At 38.6% G+C, this 25,135-nt stretch overlaps 1 protein-coding gene across 1 annotated transcript; it reads left to right on the top strand.

Annotated features, from left to right (window-relative positions):
* The first annotated feature begins 1,444 nt into the window (after window positions 1-1,444).
* Window positions 1,445-24,646, top strand: Syngr (synaptogyrin). Its single transcript, XM_019052155.2, has 5 exons — window positions 1,445-1,598; window positions 6,186-6,423; window positions 11,154-11,293; window positions 16,658-16,811; window positions 20,209-24,646. The coding sequence occupies exons 1-5, from the start codon at window positions 1,497-1,499 to the stop codon at window positions 20,238-20,240; spliced, it is 666 nt and encodes a 221-aa protein (XP_018907700.1). The 5' UTR covers window positions 1,445-1,496; the 3' UTR covers window positions 20,241-24,646.
* Window positions 24,647-25,135: the final 489 nt, after the last annotated feature.

Below are 25,135 nucleotides of genomic sequence, written 5' to 3'. Positions count from 1 at the left end.
CTTACTTTAATGACTATAAACCCTGAGAAATGTAGTCAAATCACGGCGTTTTCATATTTCCGCCGGTATTTTATTTTATTTCATTTCTTATTTTTGATTTTTTTTTTTTTTAAAAAAAAGCAACAAGAGTACCTACCTTCAAAAATCCAAAAAGCTAACTTTGCGATATTACTATTTCCGTTATCGTGAAAGGTTTTCAAAATCGCACGTCAATATGACTCGGGGATGCACGGAATTATATGCTACCACACATGTCGCTCCTCTGACGGAAGGGCGTAATTCAATTTTCGCATGAGCCCCTGAAAGCGTGGACTCATATGTAAAACAGGGCTCACGTGGAAATTAAGACACGCCCTTACGTCAGAGGGGTGACGAAGTGAGAAATACAAGATTGGTTTAACGTGATTTAACGAGAATTCAGGGGCTTGGAGGACAGAACACATAAAAGTAGTTTTTGTTATTTTGAGATATACATGTTTGAAGTTTCGAAACTGTATGGACCATGGCGGAAAGAAATTTCAAACTGACTTTTCGAAGCTTAAAAATTGGAATTAGGGAGCGAATTTTTCACAGAAGTCGCATTAAGACTAGTTTTACTTGAAATAATCAGTATCTCAAGTTTTTTGAATACTGCACTTATGCGCCTTGCTTTCCAAGCCCCGAAATAATTGGTCTGACTACATCCGACGTTGCCTGCTTTCTTCTCATGATTCAGTTTTCGGACTATTAGCAACAGTTTTAATACATTGCGTTTCTGACTTGAAATTTCTCAAATAAATTGTTTTACAATCTGGAGGAAATTTATCCAAGCTCACAATTCGCGTTGTTTCCTTGTAAAAATAAATAAATAAATAAATAAAACATGAAAGGAGACTAGGCAACGTAAAATTCAGTTAGTCTGGTTCTGGTGCGAAAATGATAAGAGCACAACGCTGGATGCGCGTGGGTATCATCAATATCGACGGTGTAAGTCGGCAATCACATAACTCGTTTGCGGTTTCTGAAAATCTTCGTCTCTATGTTATTTTTTGAAAGGAGAACAAATATACATCATTCCTTGAAGTTTTTGCAGAATTTTCTTCGCACAGAGAAGACAAATCACAGCAGTTTTGAAGAATTTCCGTTAAGAAGTTTTCCGTTTAAAAAATAAAGTATGATAGAAATTCTGCGACGTCGCAAACCGAGTTATGTGATTGCCGACTTACACCGTCGATATATATATATTAATCATTAGCAATAGAGAAGGAGAGGTAGAATAATATACCTATGTATAGAGAAAAGAGTATAGATACAGTGCTGTGCATACAAAACAGCACTTAAATATATTAAATGAATAGATGTACTGCTCAACGCTCATAAGGCCGGAGGGGCGAGCGACGAGCTCTCAGTGGCAGAAATGAAGGTTAGGGTGGCAGTATCAGGACGGAACAAAGGGGAATCTCGGTCCGCTCGTCTACATCCCTGCGAAGGGAGACTTGGCGAAGTCAGTCGATAAAATGGATTCCGCGGGTGCATACGGCGCTGGCAAAGCAGGAGGCGCTTTCGACCCCTACACTTTCATTCAAAGGCCTCAAGTGATGGTCAAATCAGTTTGTCTGGTGAGGAGAATATTATACGTTAAAACTTAGCTCAGCCCTCCCGAATCCCCCGATTCCGAAGACCCGATTCGATAGGTTTTTCCAACCCTCTCGCCGAAATGGTATTGATTTTTTGAGCTATGCCCACACTGATAATTCGTTTCACTTCCGTGCCCCTGTAACGAGCGTTTAGCCTCTTCATTGGAATGCACAGTCGTAAACTATCGAGGAACTGCGTGTTTTGAGAGATTGTGGTTGATGAGCCATCAACGCGTCCTTTTATTGTTTGTTATCGCGCATAAAAATAATGAGCTGAACAGGTCGAGGACAGGTCCACTACATCAGAGTTTTGTTTTCGTTAAATTTTTTTTTTGTTTTTTTGTTTTTTTTTACGTAGCAAGCTTAAAATTATGCACTCACACAAAATATGCAGAAAAGTATATTTAATGATATTATAGAGCAAATTTATTGTGCTTTGATTAAAAATATCAAACTCAGCGAGGATGTATATCTGTATCGTGACACCACAAGTATGTACAGCAAGATAGCAGTACGTAGGTAAAGGAGAATTTTCGACCTTTTAAAACCAGGTAGCTCTCAAAACTCTATTTTACATCGTATCGGAGGAATTTCTACATTAATGTTTGAATTTGGCATATTTTGTAAGCAGTCCTGAGGAACTCGTCGACGTACGTAAACATGCAAAGGCGCGGGTATCAGGTTGGGGTTGGCTAGAGATGTTCAAAATCATTTATGTGAATGATAATCTGACTTTGAAAATATTGGTCAAATGTGGTTAATTATTTTATGGACATGGGAAGGAAACCGAAAGTAAAGTGAGAGTCTCAAGAATTGTTATTATTTTTTCCTCTTCCTCTTGAAAATTATTGACCCTGAATGGGAACACCCCAGCCTTGTGTCATTGAATTGGAATTTGTGGCGGAACGGGGCTCGGTTCGGTTAAGAGGGTTCCGACACTTAACAACCCTCGTCTGTAATACATATTGACTCGTACATGACTAGTTATTCTTGGTGGGGGTGTCGGGATGGGAAAAACGACGATACGCGATCCCAAGCACTGATTAAGTTTTGCAGCCGTATCTGTATTACCTTATCTCGATTAATCCCTAAATATTTGACCCATCGCGAAAAACCTTTTTCATTCTTCTCTCCACACAAAACGAAAGTGGAATTTCGTGTCAACTTTTTTCTGATTCTTCTCCACACTTATACTGTGCGTCTGTAGTATCACTTGTCTAAAGTGTATGCTGTAAAGCTAAAGTGTGTAAGATTGTTTTCTAATTCTCGTTACTAACGTTACTAACGCAGCTCGCGAACGACGCAGCCTTTGACTTAAGGTTTTTTTTACGAATTGCAGAAAACTATTTCAATATGATTAGTTTGAAAATTAGTTCAAAGAAGGTCAACATTCCATTTTCGGAGCTTTTAATTCTCTCATTACATCTCGCGAGCCCTAAAAATGGCCGAGGAAAGTTGTTAAAATTGGAATTTTCATATATCCGCTGATGGAAATGTGGTTTGATTGGCACGCCGAATTGTGTAATGTTTGCTGAAAGCAACTAGTAGTAGTTCAGTAGTTTTACAAGCGATTCACATACTAGAGGGTGTCTTGCAGGAGCAAGGATTAAAGTAATTAAGGACACTGATTATGAGCGGCTGTATCTTAAGTCTGAAGAACTTTGTGAGCACTTAAAACACATGTGCCCGTCCATGGGAGGGGCGACCTTGACGTAAAAAGGAAAATTTCTCAGGAGAGCGCTTTTTATAAATCAGATTGAATAATCAAAATTTCATATAAGGGAAAGCACTCTCGCACTAGTATCACATAGAAAAAGTTGCCTAAGGTTTAATTCTTTTTTGATTCATTAAAGTTTTTAAAGTTCTCAATCCAACTTTTCTCGTAAAAAAATAAAAATAAAAATTAAAGATTAATGTGTTACATAGCGTTTCCTTAAGTTTGCGTTTTTTAAACTACTGACTTTATACAGTTTTAAATCTGGTTGTTTGTTAGTCTCATATGAAATTGTTGGCGTTTTTGTACCAAAATGTACGTAAAACACTTATTTGTGCCTCAATATCTCAGTGTTGAGATTTTTCACACTTGAATCAATTTTCCTGTGGACCGCCTCGTCTTAAATATGAAAATAGTCTTAACAGCGATGGGATACCTGAGTTGATTTTATGATCGGTCACAAAATAAAGCATGCACTCTTGACGCGAACTCCACGATTGGCAGTAAATTCCAAAAATATCAACCTTCTGCAATGTTACCCACACGAAATAACTTCAGCTTTACTCAGAGGATGTAAAATTAACAGCAAATCACTATAGTTTTCACGGAGAAATCCTTATCGATCGTGAAATTTACCGATGAAACTACTGCTACGCAGTGGAAAAAATAAATAAAAAAATACTGATACATTGAGATGGGCTGCGATAGGATTGCGCGAATGCCCCCTTTTTACCTTTTTGAAGACACATAGGATTACACGAATTTTTCTGGCACTGAAAACTCACATGTTTGCGCGAATATTCAATATTCAACAAGGAAGCATTAATCTGGCAGTCTTGGTAGTTTTTGGTAGATAACTATATCGCGGAAGACTGTTCATTCCCTCCTAACTTAGGGTATGTCTCTTTCCGATGGATAGCCCTCGAAGCACGAATGACCCAGAGAGCTTTCATAGAAATTCAAAAAGTGAACCAGGGCCTGTCGCTGCCATCCACTGGAAAAAAACTACACGTAAAAAATCGTAGAACAACCATTTTCAAGCTTTCTAAGAGATGAATGGATTCATAACCCGACGGGTGCACCCGAAAGAAAGCGTATATTTATCTATGATTGCAACATTACGCACCACTTACATGTTTTATTTTTAATAGATGTTTTGAAAAAGCTACACACAGTTTTTCTGAAAAGTTTCCGGATTCACCAAAATGATCTCAAATAAAAGTATCGAAAATTTCGACGCGATGTTTTCGTTCGCTCTATTTTCTTTCAATGTAACCAAAAGCAAAATTAAATATGATCCAAGTTTCTGAATCGTTACAATGAGAGTACGAATTTTTCCTTTAGTTATGTTAAAAACTGAAGCAGAAAGTCAAGAATGATGACGCGCAGTCCTACAGCATTCGTGTAGTCTTTCAGGCGTTTCACGCCAACTGACCGACTGCACTGCGTTTGGCGCAATGCGAGAAGTATTCATGCAGTCTTGTAGGCGCTAATATGGGCTGTGCGCCGACCGCACCGTTTGGCGAAATGCGTGAAGTATTCCCACAATCTTGCAGGCGCTAATATACGTTCAACGCCGGCCGCACTGTGTTTGGTGCGATTATTCGAACTCGCGTTAGAATAATAGCGGCATCGAATTATAGAGCTTAAAAGGCACATATTGTCTTTCGACACTGCATGAGCATCCCAACGTTGCCTCGTCTCTCCCGATTAAATATTTTTTCCGAGAAAAGTTAGGAAAGTTATCTTTGTACCCGCGCCCAATATTCAATCTTTTCACTTCATCTGTCATCAGAAGATATGACATCGATGAATCAGGTATCAACAAACTATCGTTAACATAAAAATGTGTTTATTTTCCAACTGTTTTCTATTTTGCCAAATTTCTTCCTTAAATTAACTTCGTTTTAAATTCGGGCGTTCCCGTGGCAGATATTAAGGTTTCTACTCGCGCAATCCTCGCATATTTTCTTAGACCTTTCGCGCAATCCTGGACTATCGTTGAGATGCGCGCTTGAATTGTTTTTGAGGAGATCATGAAATGACCCTGCGGCATTCGCTGTTTTTAAAATGGACGTATTTCTATCAAACGGAACTATGTGCATTATGACGTGAGCCCTGTTGTGCGTGTATTCTTATGGGTCTCAGGCTCATGTCTTCATGTACATAGTTCCGTTTGATAGAAATACGTCCAAATAAGAGAGGGTAGAGGCCGTGGCCTACATTTTAGGACGGCAACGTTATCATATTTATACAATCAAAGCACTATTCGGAAAATTGCGGATGTCGCGATAATATTTAGCAATAGTTTACTCCTTCGGTACAATAGGCAACGCTGTATTTAAGTCACAGTGCATGAGAAACAAGCACGTGCAGTTTCCTCAGTCAGATTAGTACCTAGAATGCGACGCAAACTGTATTTCGTTCGTTTAGATTCCTGGATGCAACTATTCGGGCTCCACGGATGTCGTTGTTGCATGCGCCCGGAAATGGAGGCGTTTTGACTGTCCAGACGTTCACCACTTCACCCGTGGCGCGATGCCAATGGCGAGTTTTACCACGAAGATTCAAAATGCCAGAACGCTTTCTACTCTTCGTTTATAATACAGATAGATCTCCATAGGCACGAATAGTTGCATGTAGGTGTGAAATTTGAAGTATGTATCAAATTTCTTTTTGAAAAGAAATGAGCAACCGTAAAAAGATCGAAGCAGATTCCTCGATATATTAATGTTTGACTTGTGCCTGTAAATTAGCGCAATTTTGCCTTTTATATTCGAATATACGCGTTGAACTTTTAGTCATATAGAAAAACTACTGTATGACACCTATATTTACTATTATCCCTGTTTCAGTTGTTTGGTATCATCGTTTGGGGCTGCATATCATCAGGAGGATACATGTATGATAAGAAGCTAGATAAGGAGGTTTGTCTGTACAACAGAGATGCAAGCGCCTGCACTTTCGGCTCAGGCATTGGGTTTCTCGGCCTACTCGCTGCCGGCGGGTTCATCGCTGGGGAGTACTTTTTCACCCAAATGTCTTCAGTCAAGACCAGAAAACACTTCGTCCTAGGAGATCTAGGTTTCTCAGGTACCTATGCACTTTCAAAGCTTTTTGCATTCCAGCTACTATTATTTTCCAGCCGAACCTACATTGGCGGATCCAGCAAATTGGCAACAGTGTTTTTTCTCCATTTACACCCATGGAAATGTATCGATTCTTGGAGGGGCCAGGTGCTCCAACAAGAATCGATTATTTAACATGAGCTTAAATGGAGGAAATCCGGTGTTGGCAAATTGCTGGATCCGCTTCTGCGAACCTGAATGAAAATTCACAGCCTCGACCAGTGGCGTGGCGTGCTTTGCGATATATCGATTGATCGGCCATTTAAACCTATGGAAAAGTATCGATAAACATGGTGTTCGCAGCGAACACCTTGATAATCTATTATTTACCATAGCTCCTAATGGGGGAATATCGATGGATCGCAAAGCACGCCACGCTACTGGCCTCGACGTAAATCGTTCTGGCTATGACGAATACGCGTCAAATTTTTATCATGAAGAGGATTTTTAGGAAAAATCGAAATTTTAGCCTTTGGTTCAAGTTGAAAGGGATATTTGTGCCGAAAATGATCATTCAAAATCTTAAAATAAAACTGAATGTATTGTTTCCCATTAACAATCGATATCGATACATTTAAATTAGTTGTAGAATAATATTTTTGATTTAAATTATTTTAAGTTTTAGGGAACGATTTTCAACACGTTAACTCCTTGATTGATCTAGAGTCCGAAACTTCGATTTCCCCGAAACAATCAGATGATTAAAATTTTAAATTTATTGACGGGGCCCAGAACGCATTGCGCTGAAGCTGCAACGAGTTATGCAACTCGTACTTGGTGATCAGTATCAATACGAAATGGTCTGTCGAATAAAATTCAACAAAAGCACATTGACGGTGAAGAATTGCAAGGACGCGTAACTCGGTTTGCGACATAGCAGACTTCCTGTCATTCTTCATTTTTTAAATGGGACGTCTTACAACTCGAAAACTCTCGTGATTCTTTTGACTCTATGCGAAAAATATCTTGTATCCCTCGAAAATTTTAAGCAATATCAGTTGGTCGTTTTCCTCCTTTGGTAAAATAAAACAAAAGCGAAAATCTCGAAACACCGCAAACGATCTACGAGTTTTTGCAGTTCCATCGTCGATACTGAGGTGCGAGCATTCAAAAATTTAAGGAATGTAAATTTTTTTTAAAAATTGATCATTTGGAGGCTGTGTTGCAACGAGCTACGCTTAACAGCCTCAAAGTAGTTTCACGTTGAGGGGGAGGATGATTCTCCATATTCAAAGTTATATTCAGATCATCTTTAACGTTTTCAGCTAATTTCAAATTCTCTCCGCAACATGAGAGTTTATGATGCGCAAGTCAAAGTACCTGTGTCTGTGTCTCTCGATGCTTACTTTAATCCAAGTCCGATCAGATCCACGCTTTAAAATCTTAAAGCACCGTAAAAGATTCCGCCATGATGCTCAATTTTATATAGATGAAGCGTTACGCAAAAACGTTCGAGCAAGAATTGATCTTGCTTGATCCTCGCAAAAACTTGCGACGCAGCCGCTCGGCCACCGATCTCCCTTGTCACAGGGAATCGCCTCACGTTACGTAATTATTTGTGGACGTTGTCTAATGATCAGTCCACATAGTAGCTTGGCCTGGCGCCGAGATAAGTCAACTGGTCCTAGTATAGGCTATTTACATAGTCTAGTTTTCACATCAAAATTTACAAGGAAACAAAAAATGGATGAATGCTTATCCTGATACACTTAGCAACCTATCGGCACGGCATGGCCTGCCATAAAAAATCGTCACCCCGCGCACAAAAAGTACGCGCTCTCGTGGGGCTCTGACTATGGGGGCGCCAGAAGTTTTAATGTCCCTTGGTGGATGGCGTTATTTGACGTTATCATTGCGCCAAAAAAAACGTTTTCGTCGGTACCGTGCCGTCAAATAAAACGTTATTCGTTGGTACCATATCCCTAACCAAATAATCATCTTAGCACCGCTAAAGTGACTTTACCAGATAACTTCTGACCGCTAACGGGGGGGGGGGGGGGAGGAGGGAATTATCTGTTTGCATGGGTGATCATTTACCCTTACGATTAGTCTCCCTAACGGTAGTACCTAAAGTTAGCGACGCATCATCATTTGAAAAATGGAGATTTGTCTTCGCGTGGCAGAAGAACTCGACGAAAAAATTCACGAAAAAGGAGACTTGTACGAATTTCGGGAGACCCAACGCCGCAACAGGTGTTTAATACGCACCCGTCCCGTGCCAAGCCGCACCGCACCGCGCACGGCTCCAGCGTGAATTTAACGCCACAGCGCCTAATGAGATGCGAGAGCAAATACAGTCCGGGTTTTCGGATACCCACTTCTTTCATCAGGCACTATTTTTCGTGTTTTTGTTTCCTGGCGGTGTTCTCGACCTTGACCTAAAGTATAGGAAAGATCATAGTGAAGCATCATGGTTGAGGTGATGCTGGTTTTGACATGATTTATTTGACCGAGTTTTTAGAGCACTTTCAGAACGATTCGATGGTCGATGGTCCAATTGAAAGTTTTTAAAATGTTTGGACGCTTTAAAAAAAATCTCGCATAGTCACATCTTGCATGCTGAAAGGCGCTACTTATTTACATAAAAATAAGTGTAGCTGGAGCACACTACCACTGGGGGTGGCCTGACCCCAATTTTTTAAGAAGGGTGCGAGTCTACCCAGTTCAAAAAGGGGACTCCTCTCGTGAAATATTTTGAAATCTGACAACTCTTTGATGCATTTTGAGGCGCACGCAAACTTTAGCCGTATGCAAAAACAAGGTTCAACTTTACCGATCGTTTTCGGAAAAACTTTCAATCTCCCTTATTTCCATCGCATTATGCAATGAAGTGAGAGGATGACCTGATTTTTAAGGCTATTTTCTAATGTGCGGATTCTCAAGAGGGGAGCAGGTGATATTATTTAAAATTCCAAGAGGGGGGGGGGAGCAAAGACCCACTCTGCCCATTTAGAGGTTACACTCATACGAATACACATCATTTGATCGAGAAATACTTTAAAATAACTTCAAAAGTTACTTTCAAATTCAGGGCGAGTATCTCAAATCGTTCTGTCTCTCTATTTGCGATTTTCACGAGACGTGCTTCCAGGATTATTATAATAGGCTCTTCGATCAAATCTTGTGTATACTCGACGAGCTACACGTGATATAATTTTCGAAAAAAATGTCTTAAAATTCAGTTATCGTAAATCGGACTTCATTTTGCGATAAGGCATTGATATTTCTGGGAAATCCATTGAAGCACCTTCATTTCTGCATAAGACTAACTAGTAGCGCATGCGTTTCCTTCAAAACATCCGAAATAGTAATTCTGTGACAGATTGATCGATCGACCAACAAAATCATTCATCAGACTACCGAAGATCCACCTTAAGTAGCAAAAGCATGGCTCATAGATTTTTAATGAGAGATTTTTGCTCGTTGGATTTATTTTCGGACGTGACAAATAAAGGAGAGCAGATGCGTGTTTGCGTCACTCAAAAATCTTTCCATTTTTTTAAAATAAATATTTCGTATTTTAACAGTTAGGAAGTAGAATTACACGTTCTGTTGTTTCAATGCTCCCAAAACACAATGCATGTAGACGAGTTGCGATCGTTGCTGTAACAGATGAATCATCGCATGTATGTGATGCACAGAGACGGATGAATTATGACTTCAAAATAGTTCTGATGGTGGCATGACAACGTGGATTGATTCATACGGCGTATGCAGTAGGCACATTTTAGAGTCTCTGGGGGTGCTTAAAAAGCCGCTATATTTTTTGGCAGGGAAACGGGAGATAGTATACTGATTTTAAAGTCGAAAGATGTGTACCTCCGATTACAACGTCACAAGTCTTCGCTTGTTTTTTTTCTTTTTAAAAGTACTTCAGGGAACAGATTTTTTTTTTTGAAAAGAGAGGTATCAATAAGGACCTCCCCCCTCCCCCCTAGAATCTGGAAATATATGCGGTTTTTCCGAGTTGACTCACTGTAGTTTACGAAAATAATCATAATTTGGTCCACAGGCCATTAGATACGTGTTAAACGGTTGCCTGAACATGGGTCTGCAGGCGCATTTTAGCAAAAATGCGTGTTTTTCTATCACTCCGAGGCTTTTTTGACACCGAGCACATCGTCTGACTAAAACGAGCGTCTGATTTGTTATCCAGGAGGCTTTAGGACACATTTTAAGCCTTGTTTGGTTATAGTTAGATGATGTGCTCTAGGGGGATAAAAAGGCGCTTATCAATACCCCTCCTTTTTCCTGAATTTCCCTAATTTCTTTTATTTTATCAAACAAATAATCCAGGAAAATATTTTTAATAGTTTCCGACAGAAAAAATTTAAACTAATTGGATGTCTTAAAACGTTGCGATAAAGAGGCGCATTTCTAGGCTTTAGCCATTAATATAGAATCTCCGACGAGACATAATTATTATAATGAAATGTAATATGGAGGCAGGCAAATTGGTATTTATGATGAAAACAAATAAAAATTAGGTAACTGCAGTGATGACCTTAAGGGCGTTTCATTGCGACACCAAAAAAATTTAAACTCAATGTTGTCGACCCCAAATCGGCCATCCCGTAAATTAACAGTCTAGGTTCCGATTTTCACCAATGGTTCGGTTCTTTGGCCTGATTAGATCGCAGATGAAGATTTCTCCTTCAGTCCTTCATTTCAACTCGCTTGATCACTTGTTTTCAGGCGCTTGGGCATTTTTGTACTTTATATCATTCTGTTACTTGGCAAATCAATGGAGTGACATGGACGCGCTGCCAGAGGATGTTGGGACTGGAAATGTATTCGCCGCCATAGTCTTCTCTTTCTTTTCAATTTTCTCTTGGGTAAGTAAAGAAAACTCAAGGTTTTTGTTGGTATTGTCGTTATTAGTGTGATCTTCTCATATTTTTTGCGCAGAGGGTGTTCTTTTATCTTTTTATCCTGCACCTCATTATACACCTTACACCCCCTCATACGTTTATTTTATATTATTTCATTATTTTTGACGCCTATTCATATTTTAAATAGAGCGCGTGTATGCCAGTTATCACAGTCGTTCTTTGGACGATGAGCATCCAATGTCAAGGGAATCCCAAACAATGCTATAGACATTTGGAGGTATTACTGTGCTCCGTGTAAAGTCTTGGAACTTCCTCCATCTCCACCTATGGAAAACACAATGCTGAAATGATTTCCTGTAGACTTCCAAAGTATATGGATATGAGTACCATTCAAGTCACTGATGTTGGCTAGGGTTCGGTCAAACCCTTTTAACGATGGGACCTTCACTGGGTTATAAAAGTTAGCCATTCTGTACTAAATGTTACCCAAAATAATGCGAATTTTTAGTTTTTGATTCGAAAACATTCAGAAAGAGAAAAATACCTCTAGTCGGTCAATTTTTGAAGATGCGACCTATTCTTGTCCATCCGTTCAAGAAGAATATAAGATAAGTCACGCTCTGTAGCTCACTTGAAGCGCAATTTCTTCGTCCCGTTGCATGATCGAAGTGCTTTATTTGCCTTCATTTTGACGGCTAGGCAAGATATAGTATTTAGACGGTAAAATAACGGCTTCCTTAGAGATTTGATCGTTATGTCCTCCGATCTTATGGAGGCTTAGAGAATGTGAATCTCTTTACATTTTGTTGAAATAGAATAAACTATGATTGAAAGTGAATGTACTCTCAAGTTTTCTCCGGAATCGTATTACACAGTGAGAAGTCTAACTATTATCCCGCTACCTGGTTGGTTTATGTTATGACTACTTGGCGACATTAAAGGCTAACAGGCCCGGACTTAGGGCGTATGCAGGGCGTGCGGCGCACACGGGCGCCAGCCTTTGGGGGGCGCCATGAAAGAAGAAGAGAGGGAAAAAAAGGGGGGGAAAAGGAAAAGTAAAGAAAGAGAAGAAAGGAAAAGGGGGGAAAAAGGAAAAGGAAACAAGGTTGGGCAGTGAAAGCAGGCATTTTTATCTCAATTTTTTGGCATCTTTAATCTGCTATAGTTTTTCATCAGCACTTTCAGTTTTGGATTTTCATTTTAGAATGTTTACATTTTTATATTCATCACATATAGAATATAATTTTCCGGCGGCTCATCAAAAGTTTACATGGAATACCTTCTATCAGTTAAAAAATATCCTGGCTTAAAATTTCTTCACTATACATACTTATGAGTGTGAAGTTGCTATTTTTGAAGAAACGGGTTACTTGTTCCTGCGAAAAATAGTTTTTCATAACCCGCCATACAATGCTCTGGTTTCTAGCAATCGTGATTTTCAAATTTTGAAGATTTGACTGGAAAGAGTTACCCTAATACTACGTTTCACAAAAACCGACAGGAGCCGAGATGACATTTTGGGCCACGGCCGCCATCTTGGGTTTACGACTATCGGAAATTTGACTAGAAATTTGAGTTTCCCGTCGAAAAATACCCCGTGATTCCGAGTTTCAGCGAACTCGAACGAAGAGAAACCGAGATAGCATATTAGGCCACGTCAGCCATCTTGGATTTGAGAATTTTTAAACATAGTAAAAATTCGAGTTTCCCGTCGAAAAATCCCCTCAGACACCGAATTTCAGAAAAATCCATCGAACAGGAGCCGAGATAGCATTTTAAGCCATTTCGGATTTTCGAATTTTGAATTTTTTGAATTTTGACAGATTTTGATTTAAAACGCGTGATCCCCAAAATCGAAGCTCAGATTCGGATTCCTCGTAAAAAATCGATGCGATTTCATGTATAATACCCTGACACCGAATTTCAGGAAAATCCATCGAACAGGAGCCGAGATGGCATTTTAAGCCACTTCAGTCATTTTGGATTTTTGAAGTTGAAAAATTTTACTTAAAACGCGTGATACCCAAAATCGAAGTTCAGGTTCGGATTCCTCGTTAAAAATCGATGCGATTTCATGTATTATACCCTGACACCGAATTTCAGGAAAATCCATCGAACAGGAGCCGAGATGGCGTTTTAAGCCACTTCAGTCATTTTGGATTTTTGAAGTTGAAAAATTTTACTTAAAACGCGTGATACCCAAAATCGAAGTTCAGGTTCGGATTCCTCGTAAAAAATCGATGCGATTTCATGTATTATACCCTGACACCGAATTTCAGGAAAATCCATCGAACAGGAGCCGAGATGGCATTTTAAGCCACGTCAGTCATTTCAGATTTTCGAATTTGGAAAATTTGACTTAAAACGCGTGATACCCAAAATCGAAGTTCAGGTTCGGATTCCTCGTTAAAAATTGATACAATTTCATGTATCATACCCGAGCATAGCGTGAAGGAAAGAGACGTAACGTAGACATACTGATTCGAGCATATGAATTCAACGTGGCAACATGGGTAGTGCTCAGTGGGTCAGCGGAGGAGGAAGAATAAGAATTTATCATGAGAAATTCCTCGGGACGAAACCGAACGCTAAGCGCCGCGGCGGCGTAGTTCAAAGGGAAAGTATGACAGAATCTACACGCGTCGTTAAACCTTTTTCCTTCACGCTATTTTAACATATGCTACATAAAATCTCATCAATTTTTCACGAGGAATCCGAATCTGAGCTTAGATTTTCGATATTACGCGTTTTAATCTATTTAAAATCGTAGGAGAAATTACAGAATTGTCCTTGAAAATTGATCACACATTAGTGTTTTTTACGTCATTAAACCTCTTTACTTCACGCTATTCTAAACTTTGATGCATGAAATCGCATCAGTTTTTCACGAGGAATCTGAATCTGAGCTTAGAATTTGGATATTACGCGTTTTAATCTATTTAAAATTGTAGGAGAAATTACAGAATTGTCCTTGAAAATTGATCACACATTAGTGATTTTTTACCCCGCTTTTCTTCTACGTTCACGTAATGAAATTAGATCAACAGTTGACTCATCGACTAGGTAGTATAGCCTAACCCCCCAGAATCGGTCTAAAGGGCGAGCGATTTTATCAGATAAGATGTGCGGTCCTAGTTTCCGGGCAATTGCGGTTTGATGGAGGCTGCGATGAGGAGAAACGGAAGATATGCGAAACTCGGGCGGATATTAAGTGAGAAACCAGGTAGGTGAAAGGCTTTCTTCCCGAAAAGTTAGTGCTCGGGCCAACTTACATGGTCACTGGAGCATTGTATAGCAGGTTGTGGGAAACTATTTTTTTGCAGCAACAACCAATTGGATTGCATTTTGCAAAAAAGGAACTAAGAGCATTTCAATGTTGCTGGGATTGTGCAATTTAGGTACATTCTTTGCAAAAAGTAAACTTTGCGACGGTAATTTTCGTCTTGAATTCATAGTTTATTGGGAGTAGAGGTGAAACTAGTTTAGATGATCGTTTGAGTTTGCAAGGCCAGCGACATTGGAATGTTCTTAAGGCTAATTTCTGTCAACAAATGTGTTGACTTTTCATGCATTGGTTAATTTTTTTGTAGAAAAAACACAAAAAACCTCAGTCCCTCCTCCTTTTTTATTTGTAAGAAAATTGAAAGAGGAAAAAATATGAAAATGGAGGCAAGACGAGTGTTCCGAAAATTTTTTAAGGATAGTACTCAAAGGGTTAAGAAAGATAACAAAGAAAACAAAAATTAAAAAAAAAACAAAAAAAAAAAAACATTAAAATAATCCAATTAAATAAAAGAAAGTATGGGAAAGCAAAAAGTTAGGGGTGTCCTCAGCCAAGTTGGCACTTGTTTACATCATGCTTCCAAGCGACCGTGATGTAATCGTCCAATAGCCATCGAGGATTGAACGCGATCCGATCATTATCCTCAATCTCTATTGGGCGACTGTATTGCGGTCGCTTGCAGACGGAATGTAAATGAGTGCCAACTCTGCTGACGGCACCTCTATGAAAATTTATTTTCGAAAGAACGGAGAAAAATATAGCGTTATAAGTGACGCAACGAGCCCGAAACTCCCTCCGCCCTTCCGTAACGCACTCTTAACGCAAACTCAAGATTCTCCTCCCAGAGCGTCACGTATCTTATGTACAAATCCTCACGGTGAGGCGCGGTTGATTCTCGAAGGATTTTTTTTTTTTTTTTTTTTTTTATTATTATTATCAAGAAAAGCGGGTTCGTGAAATTCCAAGTACAAGTGCAAGTGTGTGTAAATACATAATGAGAATATTGAGTATTTAATCTATAGCAAATGAAAGATAGAACATAAATGCCAATGTTACCTTAGCTCATAGAGTACATAGAGTCGTAATGTAAGTGGGAGAGTTGGCGCCACTTTTAAGCCTTTTCCATGTCCCGAATTCCGAGACTCCTGTGTGACGCCGGGTCATTTTTTCAATACATAATCGATTGTTTGCGATACACGGGTACCCGGCCATCCGATGACAACAACAACAACAACAACAACAACAAAGGAGATAGGAATCACCACGTATTCCACACCGCCATTTTGGATCGAAAATGTATCGAAAAAGTTACCCGAACTCGGCGCACACCGGGCTCGGAATTCGTCGAGCAGAACATGGCGCTAGCTCTTCCATTTACATTACGACTCTATGTACTCTATGCCTTAGGAGAGCTAAAAGTCAGAGATTAATTTTAACGCTATCAGTATAAGAAGTTCAGTGCTTGTCAAATCATGTTAAGATTGTACAAAATGTAAATAATTGAAAGTTTCGTTAATGTTAATTACCTTTATCTTCAAAATTATATTAGTAAAAAGTGCAAAATTAATTTGTCTATCTGTCTGCTTCTCGAGGCACGACGGGATTACCGTCGGGTATATCATCGGCTGGCTGTTCTCGAGAGATGGGGTATGCGTATTTTTCCTATTTTAACTCCATGATACGTAACCGATCGTTTTTCATACCTACAGATAAATAAGTGAAATTCATTGTTGTCAACTTTCAAGAATCGTTTATGGAGGAGGGACAGCAATAGATCGTATTCGATAGTGGTTCGATGTATCGTTTGGTTCAAAACAATAGAACATAACCTCAGACCAAACTAACAGGATTTAAGTTGGAAAAGCTGAAAAGGAGAAAATTCCTAACAATTTCACTTTGCATTGGCATTTGGTACTCAAAGGAATACAAAATCTGTTACAAAAGACCCGTTCCCTCAGATTTCTGAATTGACTTTTGAGGCTATGTTTATATTTTGAACCAATCGATATCGATACAATCTCACCCGTTTGATGTATCGAATCCGATCTATATAAATCCTCACTTTCTGCTGCTTCGTTTTTCAGGCAGGAGCCGCGTGGTTTGCCTACCAGCGATTTAAACAAGGCGTCGATCCTGCTTTTGCTTCCACTTACGAGGCAGACCAAGCTCAATACAGCTCTTATCCGGATGCAGAAGGGGGCTACCAGGAGCCTCCATTCAGCGGAAATCAAAACCAAGGTACGAAAAATTTAATCTACTTTGAAACGGACTTGTTTTTAAGAATAAGGTACACTTGGACTTTATTTTGCAATTTGGAACTATAAATTCTGGCTCATCTGGGAAAACACTTATGTGCATAGGGAAACGAATAGCACATACGTTGTTTTCAAATCGGGCTAGAATTTATAGTTCCAAATTGCAAAATGTAGTCCACTTGTGGTCACACCTTTTTAACGGCCTGGCCGCAGCGCACAATGGATCGAGAGAGTAGGAGAGGTCGGACAAAATTCGGAAACTTTAAACGCTCATACAGTAGCCGCTCGATAATTCGAAAAGTTCGGTAATTCGACGGCAACGCCAATCCCCGTGGGGAAATCTCGTCAATTCGAAAAATTCAGTGTACTTTTACCCCCTCGGTAATTCGAATTTTTCGGTGGGAAAACGCCTAGTGAAAAGCTCTGCAATTCGAAATATCTGTGCCGGGCGCTCTATAATTCGAAGTCTCGAGGTGGTTGTTTCGATGCACATGCACATGTCAATGCCTGACGGACGGAGAACTGAGGAATCTACGATTAAATCCTCTGATTATCTGATTCGAATTACAGAGCGTTCGGTTCCACCACTTCGAATTATAGAGCTAATTTGAAACTCTCTTTATTTCGAATTTTTTCGTAACCCCTCTCCATAATCCGAAATCTCTCCGATTCAACAACTCGTTATTTCGAAGAAAATCCCTGGTCCCTCCAACTCCGAATTATCGAGCAGCTACTGTTACTCCGTTTATACAAAACTTTGAGGTTCTAAAGTTGGCTTCATTGGTTTCCTCGTGAAATTTTCTGATGTACGGGCCCCTTGAACTTCAAAATATGAAGAAATAAACAGCAAAATTTGCGGTTTTGTCAAAAATTTCAGGTCCGACCTCTCTAATTGGCTCGATCCACTGTGCGGCGGAACATGCGAGAGGCAAGTATGTTTGAAGGTATTAGAGCTAGAGGAGTTCAATCAGTAACGTTATTTCACCTCAAACCTTGGTGGTGGAGGGCAAGTGACCTGATACGACTCCTAACCTGATACCTAAGTAATGAAAAAAATCAAGTTTCCAGCATTTCGATCCAATTTTTCTCATTTATCTAAGCCTTTTGAGAATTAGTGATAGCTTACTTCATCGGCAGAACAGACAATGCTGGAATCAGGTTGAGGTGTGAAAGAAACAATGCAAGTAAAGTGCCCTCAATAAGTATCGCATGCGACAAACACCGAACAGGTTTCACTATGGCATCTGCATGCAACTATTCGGGCTCTTAGGATGTCCGCGTTGCATACGCTCGGGATTGAAGGTGTTTTGATTTATCCTAAACCCACTACTTTAACTGTATGGCTGTATGCAAAATGACAGAGTGTCTAGTCTATAAGGTGCGAAATTAAGATTTCTGTTGCAATTTTTCTTTTCAAAATTTCACTTGTCACCATCTCTCAATTTCACCAATCTCTTAGGCACATAGCGTCGCTCCTCTAACGTAAGGGCGTGTCTCGATTTTCACGTGAGCCCTGTTCCTCGTATAACTCTATCAGGGTCGGACTGGCTCGCATCTGAGGGCGTAGACCTTTGGCTGGTTAAAGGGGCGTAATTTGATATTTCCTGGTAGGACATCCCCTACTTGGAGAGGGGTTCAGAAAATTTTGGCAAAGCAGCACAAGTTTACGCTATTTTCAGGTTCAAAGTTTATTAATCCTACAGAGTAAAAATTGCAAATTTGAACGTTTTGAAGTAACCGACAGACTTCTGAAATTATAGGAAACATAAAAATTAAAGCCACCAGACGCATCCAAGCACCATTATTTCCAAAAGAACCGAGCCAGTACTGCGGTTACGCGAGCTTAAGACGTGGGTCTGCAAATCCATCCTAAAAAAGAATCAGACAAAAACCTGAAAAAAGAAGAAAGAACGAGTATCAACACAGCCGAAGGTAGAAGAGATGTGTTCGGGCATCTTTTCTAACTCTTCTCCCGAATCTGAGTGACACCTCATTGATAGCATATAGAAGAGCATTTGAGAGCTCACGTTTCGCGTCATCGCGCCTTCAATTTTTCAGATGCAGTACGGACGTCCATCAAGTACGAATAGTTGTATCTCTGCGCCGTCGTTAACGCTCATCCTTTCCCTCGCTTTATTTCCATATTGTGTTTGTTTGCGTTTGTCTTATTCGTAATGGTGCTTCAATTTTGTAATATAGAGCAGAGCATTGCGAGTTCACGACTTATGCCATCGCGGCTTACATTTTTCATATGCAATGTGGACCTCCATCTCCTGCGAATAGCTGTATCGCGTTTACACTTTATTAGATATTTCTTATTTTTGAATTTCGAGATAAATTAAGGTTAAATTTGTCCGAAATATGCTATGGTATGTCCAAATCAATAGTCATTTTGACAAGGAAGAAATATGTTTAAAGGCCTCTCAATAGGTCTATAAAGGGTGCGTATGTCTAAGAATCGAACCGACCATAGCTTCTAAGGGAGTTGCACATAGCAAATGAAGGAGGGGGATGATAAAGCGCATGTATGTCAGCAAAAAGATAAAAATTTCACAGATAAGTGTTTACACTGGAAAAAAAACATGCTCCCTATCTTTGCATGGAGAGTTTATCTTGATGTAGAGGTGGACTCTCAGGATAGCGTGGGATATCCCCTCCATCTTGGCCTCAACTCGAGAGCTTTTTTTGAGCTTGGGAGTTGACTTCAGAGAAAACCAGTGGCACCATCGTTTTTCTCGCAAACTTTTACATAAGAATCAACAGTCAAATCGCAAATTCTCCACACATGCAACATCTCCATTGAGGGCGCTCGGTCATTTTGGATCCTCGCAGTGCAAGCGGCTGTGCAGCTCGCCGAGTCGAGCCGCGTCGCGTCGCAAGTGAAGTAGTGGGCTCCTGGAGAATCAAAACGCCTTCGTTTACGTGTATATGCAACACGGACATCCTAAGAGCCCGAATAATTGCATCCAGGCGTTGTAATACAAGTTAAGTGTTCGTCGCATGCGATTCTCATTGGAAGCGCTTTGGTTATTTATTTTACATCTTAACTTATGTAATTCCAGCGTCATCTGTTGTGCCAATGAAGTAAACTACTACTGATTTTTATTTGGATATTGTCTATTTTCCGTTAAATGCGTTTGTTGTTGAATGTATCTAAACGTTGTCCTCCTGAAATGAGGGCAGCGGCTCAAAGCTAAAACGGCGAATGCAGCAGAGTCGTTTAATGGACACTTCCGGTAAAATTGTCGAGCAATTTTGACATTTTATAATTTACTCATTCCTCATTTTATTCTTTAAAATCTTTTATTGGTAGGTTTTGAGCCTTACTCGATGAAGATGTGATTTTTTTACTACGTACTTTAAAATGTGGTATCTTTCAGGTGGCGGTGATTATCAGGCTCCAGCTTACTAAATCGAACCAGCAGAAATCTAAAATCACTCAAATGAACGTCAGATATGAAATTTTTGTTGATTACCTATTGTAGCTGTTGCAATAATTTGTTGTTAATTCGTAAAGTAATTACCTAAGTACTCAATGTAATAATCTTGGTGGCAATGCATACCCTTTTTCAAACCAATACCTGTAACTCTTTGATCTTACTTTGTAACTATTAGGTGATAGATAAGATTGCGCTACGCATGATCAGGTATTTTTGTTCTCTTGTTACCTACGTTTTATTTTTTATACAAATATATAGGTATCTTTTATTTTGTCTTAGGTAGGTAAATTTATCTGAAGAAGAGACTCCCTCCCTCATTTCCGACTATGCGGCAATATTACCTTTTTACCCTTCCTTCCTCTAGAATTTTCAGATTACCTATTTCAATACTTTTTAGGAATCACCCTTCAGTTCCTCTACGTACATTCTTGATAGGTTTTCAATCATACGTTGGCACTTTTTTCTTGGACACTCATTTAAATTGCTTATTGTTCTCATTAGAGTTAGTAGGTAGTAAAAGTAGCAAGAATTAGTAACAAGGTTGTGAGGTCAGGACCCTTTTCTTGAGAGGACACAGAGAAAAATTGGAATTGCGTGTATCTTAACTTTCCGCGTATGTGACCATCATCTAATGATGTGTTTCCTGACTACTTTATTTCCCGCTAATCATGATTGGAGCGGTCTGTCGGAAGAGGGATTTTAATTTTGAAGGATGGGCATTTCAAGACCTATGTTCGGACTACTCAACCTACACACGGACATATTCTGCCGTGCTAATGCGCACAGAAAAAAATGAAAGAGTGTGAAATCTGAGCATAGATGGATACCATTGTGGCCTTTATAAACCAATGGAACATCCCCTTGAACTGTTAGAGAGAATGGATGGTAGTTCTATCCTACTGATTTTAATTTTAAGATCAAAATCAGCCCTGCCCTCACAACCTAGCAAAGTGACCGAAATAGTTAAGACCTACTTTCTACTATCGGCATGAAGTACCTGCTTCCTCCTTTGTAAAAATTACTTTTTTTAAACCAAGTTTTCATTTAGGTAAAACGTTTTGCTTAATCCTTTGTTAACTGAATTACAAAAGTTCACACTAATTGTAGAGACAGCGTTTCCGTTCTTTTTAGTGTATTTCCCAAGGGAAATACACTATTCTAATTTTTTGTTTTTAAGCTCGCTGGCACGCGATTACTCTCCTCGTAACTGGATTCTCTCCTCCCAAAATAAGTCTCGATGAATAATAATACTGGTTTTAGAAATTAAACATGAGCAAATTTTAAATGTTTTTTGGGCTCTGTAGAGTAATAAACCTTCAATTTTAAATGACGAGTAATGTGTATTTAAATGCACATAAATTGCAACTTATTGTAAACTCGTTAAACGTGCGGATATGTTCTCTTGTACTGATTCCGAAAAGAACTTAACTAGCGTTTTCAATGACATTTATTTCATCCTTACTTTCATTGTTTTTGATGTAAAGCTCAATTCATTCCCATACTTCGGATGCCCGAGCCAATCTGTGTTATGACCATTCGTCGCCGTGAAAACTTTCAATGGAACATGTGGTACCATTTTATGGTACCTTGCTCTTTGAAGCACGCGAATGGTAAAATGCACAACATGCACATTCAATATTCATCGAAAATTAGAGAAGTATAAAGTACCTATAAACCCCTCTACCGAAAAGACAAATAAATGCATTTTTAGTAAAATGCCTATAGTTACTGAGCTTTCTTGTTGTTACTCACTTGTATTTTTAGATGAATAATTTTTAGATTAGTCGACACGACTATGCAGGTTCTTGAAGTAGACATCCAAAACTACTTTGTTCATACCAGTCTCTCCGCAAATTCATGCATGCATTCTTTTTGTCCTTCAAAAGTACCTAAGTGAAAGAAGAGATTCATTTGACTATACAATAAATTCGGTGTTATTTTTTAAGATAATCAACAGGCAGGTTTGTTTGGTCAGTCAGTGGGAAGGAAAGAAGATTCCTGATCATCATAGAGCCGCCTATTTTTTATGAAAAATGTTTTGTCGATAATATGAGCACTGGCGCGGAAGTATCTTCTACTGTTTCTACTCACACATTACTTTTTGATGATTAACTTAATTGTGATGGGATGTGTACGTGTAAGTTCGTAAAAATTTTAAAATTAGGAAGGGTGAGGAAGAGTTTGGCATTAGCGGCCTGCCAAAAAAGGAACAAAAAGGCCAAACAAATGTTTAAATGGGAAAGATCATACACTTGAGCTCTTTTACGATGGTAGAGATTTTTCAGGAATTTTCTTTCTCTTCACCATATTTCCGGCATGGTACTATTATTATTTAATGTGTCAGATAATATTTGATGAACTGTTAAGCTCAAAAAGATGGTTAAAAACTGTCTTGTTGTAGGACTCGAATTGATTCCAATTAGGAAAATTTCAAACTTGCGGTTTGAATGGACATTCATCACATTTATCCAAAATATCAAGGAGGGCTGAAATTTTACTGCCACTGTTAGAACTCACACGGTTGCGTGTTGCGAATTAAAGTATTTTTATTACATCGTTCACTCATGATACCTATTTAAAAAAGATAAAATGTACCTAGTTATCATTATGGTCACTCCGGTCATGTTACTATCATATTCATTATCATCACCATCATCATCATTATCAACATTATTACTATCATCATCATCATTATCATCATCACCATCATCATTATTATCATCACCAACAACATTGTCATCAACATTATCATCATCATCAACATTATCTGCATCATCATGGCCATCATCATCAGTATTATTGTTATTATAATTTTTTCTTAAACCTATAGAGCAGCTGCTTTTATTGTCTCTCTATCTGCTCACGGATACTTTTCCTTGCAAAGTTGAGGTAAAAATATGCGGACGTTTTGTTAATGCTTTGGCGATTCTCGCAAGTTGGCAACACTGTTTTTTATCCACTTAAATGTATGGAAAACAATCGACTCCTGGTGAGGCAGCATGCCTCACTTAAAATCGATATTTTTAATGGATTCTAACTGAGGAATAACAGTGTTGCCAACTTGCAAAATCGTCACTGTGTTAATGCACGCAAAGCTCTCACCGCGGAAGAAGTCATTCTTCATAATGCATATTTCAAAAGATTTGCGACGAAACAATTTTCATATTAGTGGAATGTATTATTTGGTGATCCAAAAAAGTTTGCACACGCAATTAATTAATCGATACCGGGAGATTTCTTTTATTTACACAGATTTTATTATTTCTCCAGAGGGTTCAAAATGCCAGTAAAAAAATTTAGTTACATAGCAAAGGCTCCCACATGTCACTTGTGTTCGTCAAAGAGTCATGCCTCGAAAGTAAAAGTTCATTGAGTATCGAAAATAATTAATAAAATCTGTCGAAAATCCCAGTTTCTGCAACCAGTGAAAGAAGACATATTTCCGAAAAATACGGCACTTGACGTCATCCATCATAATAAGTGCATACCGTACCTAAGAATACTCCCGATTCATCACCATTCATCGATCAATGTATTCTCATTAATGAAATGGATCCATGTGTATCACTGATAAAGCCATTGTGGGGAAAAATCAAAGTGCGAATAACGTTAAACACCGTTTCTCGAGATGAGCCGACCGACAATTCCGTAACTAATGAACGAGGTGCCTTGCAATTTTCACGAAGCTCATTACTTTTTCTCGAATTTTTAAGCTCCAATCAGTAAATTACGATCAGGTATGTGACTAGCGCAATTGACTGACGCATTACATGAAGTTAGCCATAATGTGTTTAAATTTAAATCAAATAATTCACTGAGTTTTATTTCTAACAAACTGAGCATAATACCATTGATTAAACTAGTTTTTTGTTTTACATGGATTATTTGAGCTACAACCTAATCGACAAGAGGAAATTATTATTTTTCTTATAATGAACACGTTAAAGGTAATGTTAAGCATTTGTCATTTTTACAGATGTGATTTCTCACACCTAAAGAAGTAAAATACATATATAAATTCGGAACTTTCGAGCTTAATCTGTGCATTTTTACCTCGTGTTGACTCTTATCAAGAATTTGTGTATCGGTTGAATTTTTAGATACCTACATGAGCATGGAAATAAAGTTTACCTTAAAACATCTTTTAATCGACTGAAGTTGAAGTAATCTGCGGGCAGGTATGATGTAATTTATCGGTGTGTTTGTTATGTGATTATTACTAATTTTTTTTTCCTTTATCAATTTTCTTTTTTGTTATCAGATTGTAAATACATGTAAACATTAGTTACCAAAAAAAATTAAAGAAGTAACAATAAAACATTACTGTAAAAAAAATTATACAAAAAACGATATCGTTAAATAAAAAGGTAAAAATAAACGGCAGTGTGTTCAATTATTTCCACCCTTGTTAGTTGTGATGTAGCCACAAAAATTTGCTTTCAGGTGGGAGAAAAAATTAAATAACTTAGACAAATATTAAATAGGTTACTCCTCTATTTCTTGGCGCAAAGAACACTGGAAAATCCTCAAAATTGACCCTTCGAGAGGATTTCAAAGGGAGAGAGAGAAAGAAAAAAATCATGAATTTTTTTTTTTTTTTTTTAACAGGCAAAGGTTCTGGCACGGTGCTAGCTATAGAAATAATTTAATTCAAGCGCTTTTAAAATCATTAATAATGCGAGGCATGGCCTGAAATCCTAACCCAATTCAGACGTTTCAGAGTATTCCTACCCTTTTAGAGTATCAGAGAGTCCTTATCATCGAAGACTGAAAATTGATATTTTTTACCCCAAAATTGGTTTTTTGGCTATAATGTATATTCATGCGAAGCTGAATGTAAAGAAAAATTTTGTCTGAATTTATCATA

Source organism: Bemisia tabaci, chromosome 5, assembly GCF_918797505.1.
Source record: "Bemisia tabaci chromosome 5, PGI_BMITA_v3".
Lineage (NCBI taxonomy): Eukaryota > Metazoa > Arthropoda > Insecta > Hemiptera > Aleyrodidae > Bemisia > Bemisia tabaci.
The sequence above is the reverse complement of the archived record's forward strand: the minus strand, read 5'-3'. Positions and strand labels throughout refer to the sequence as shown.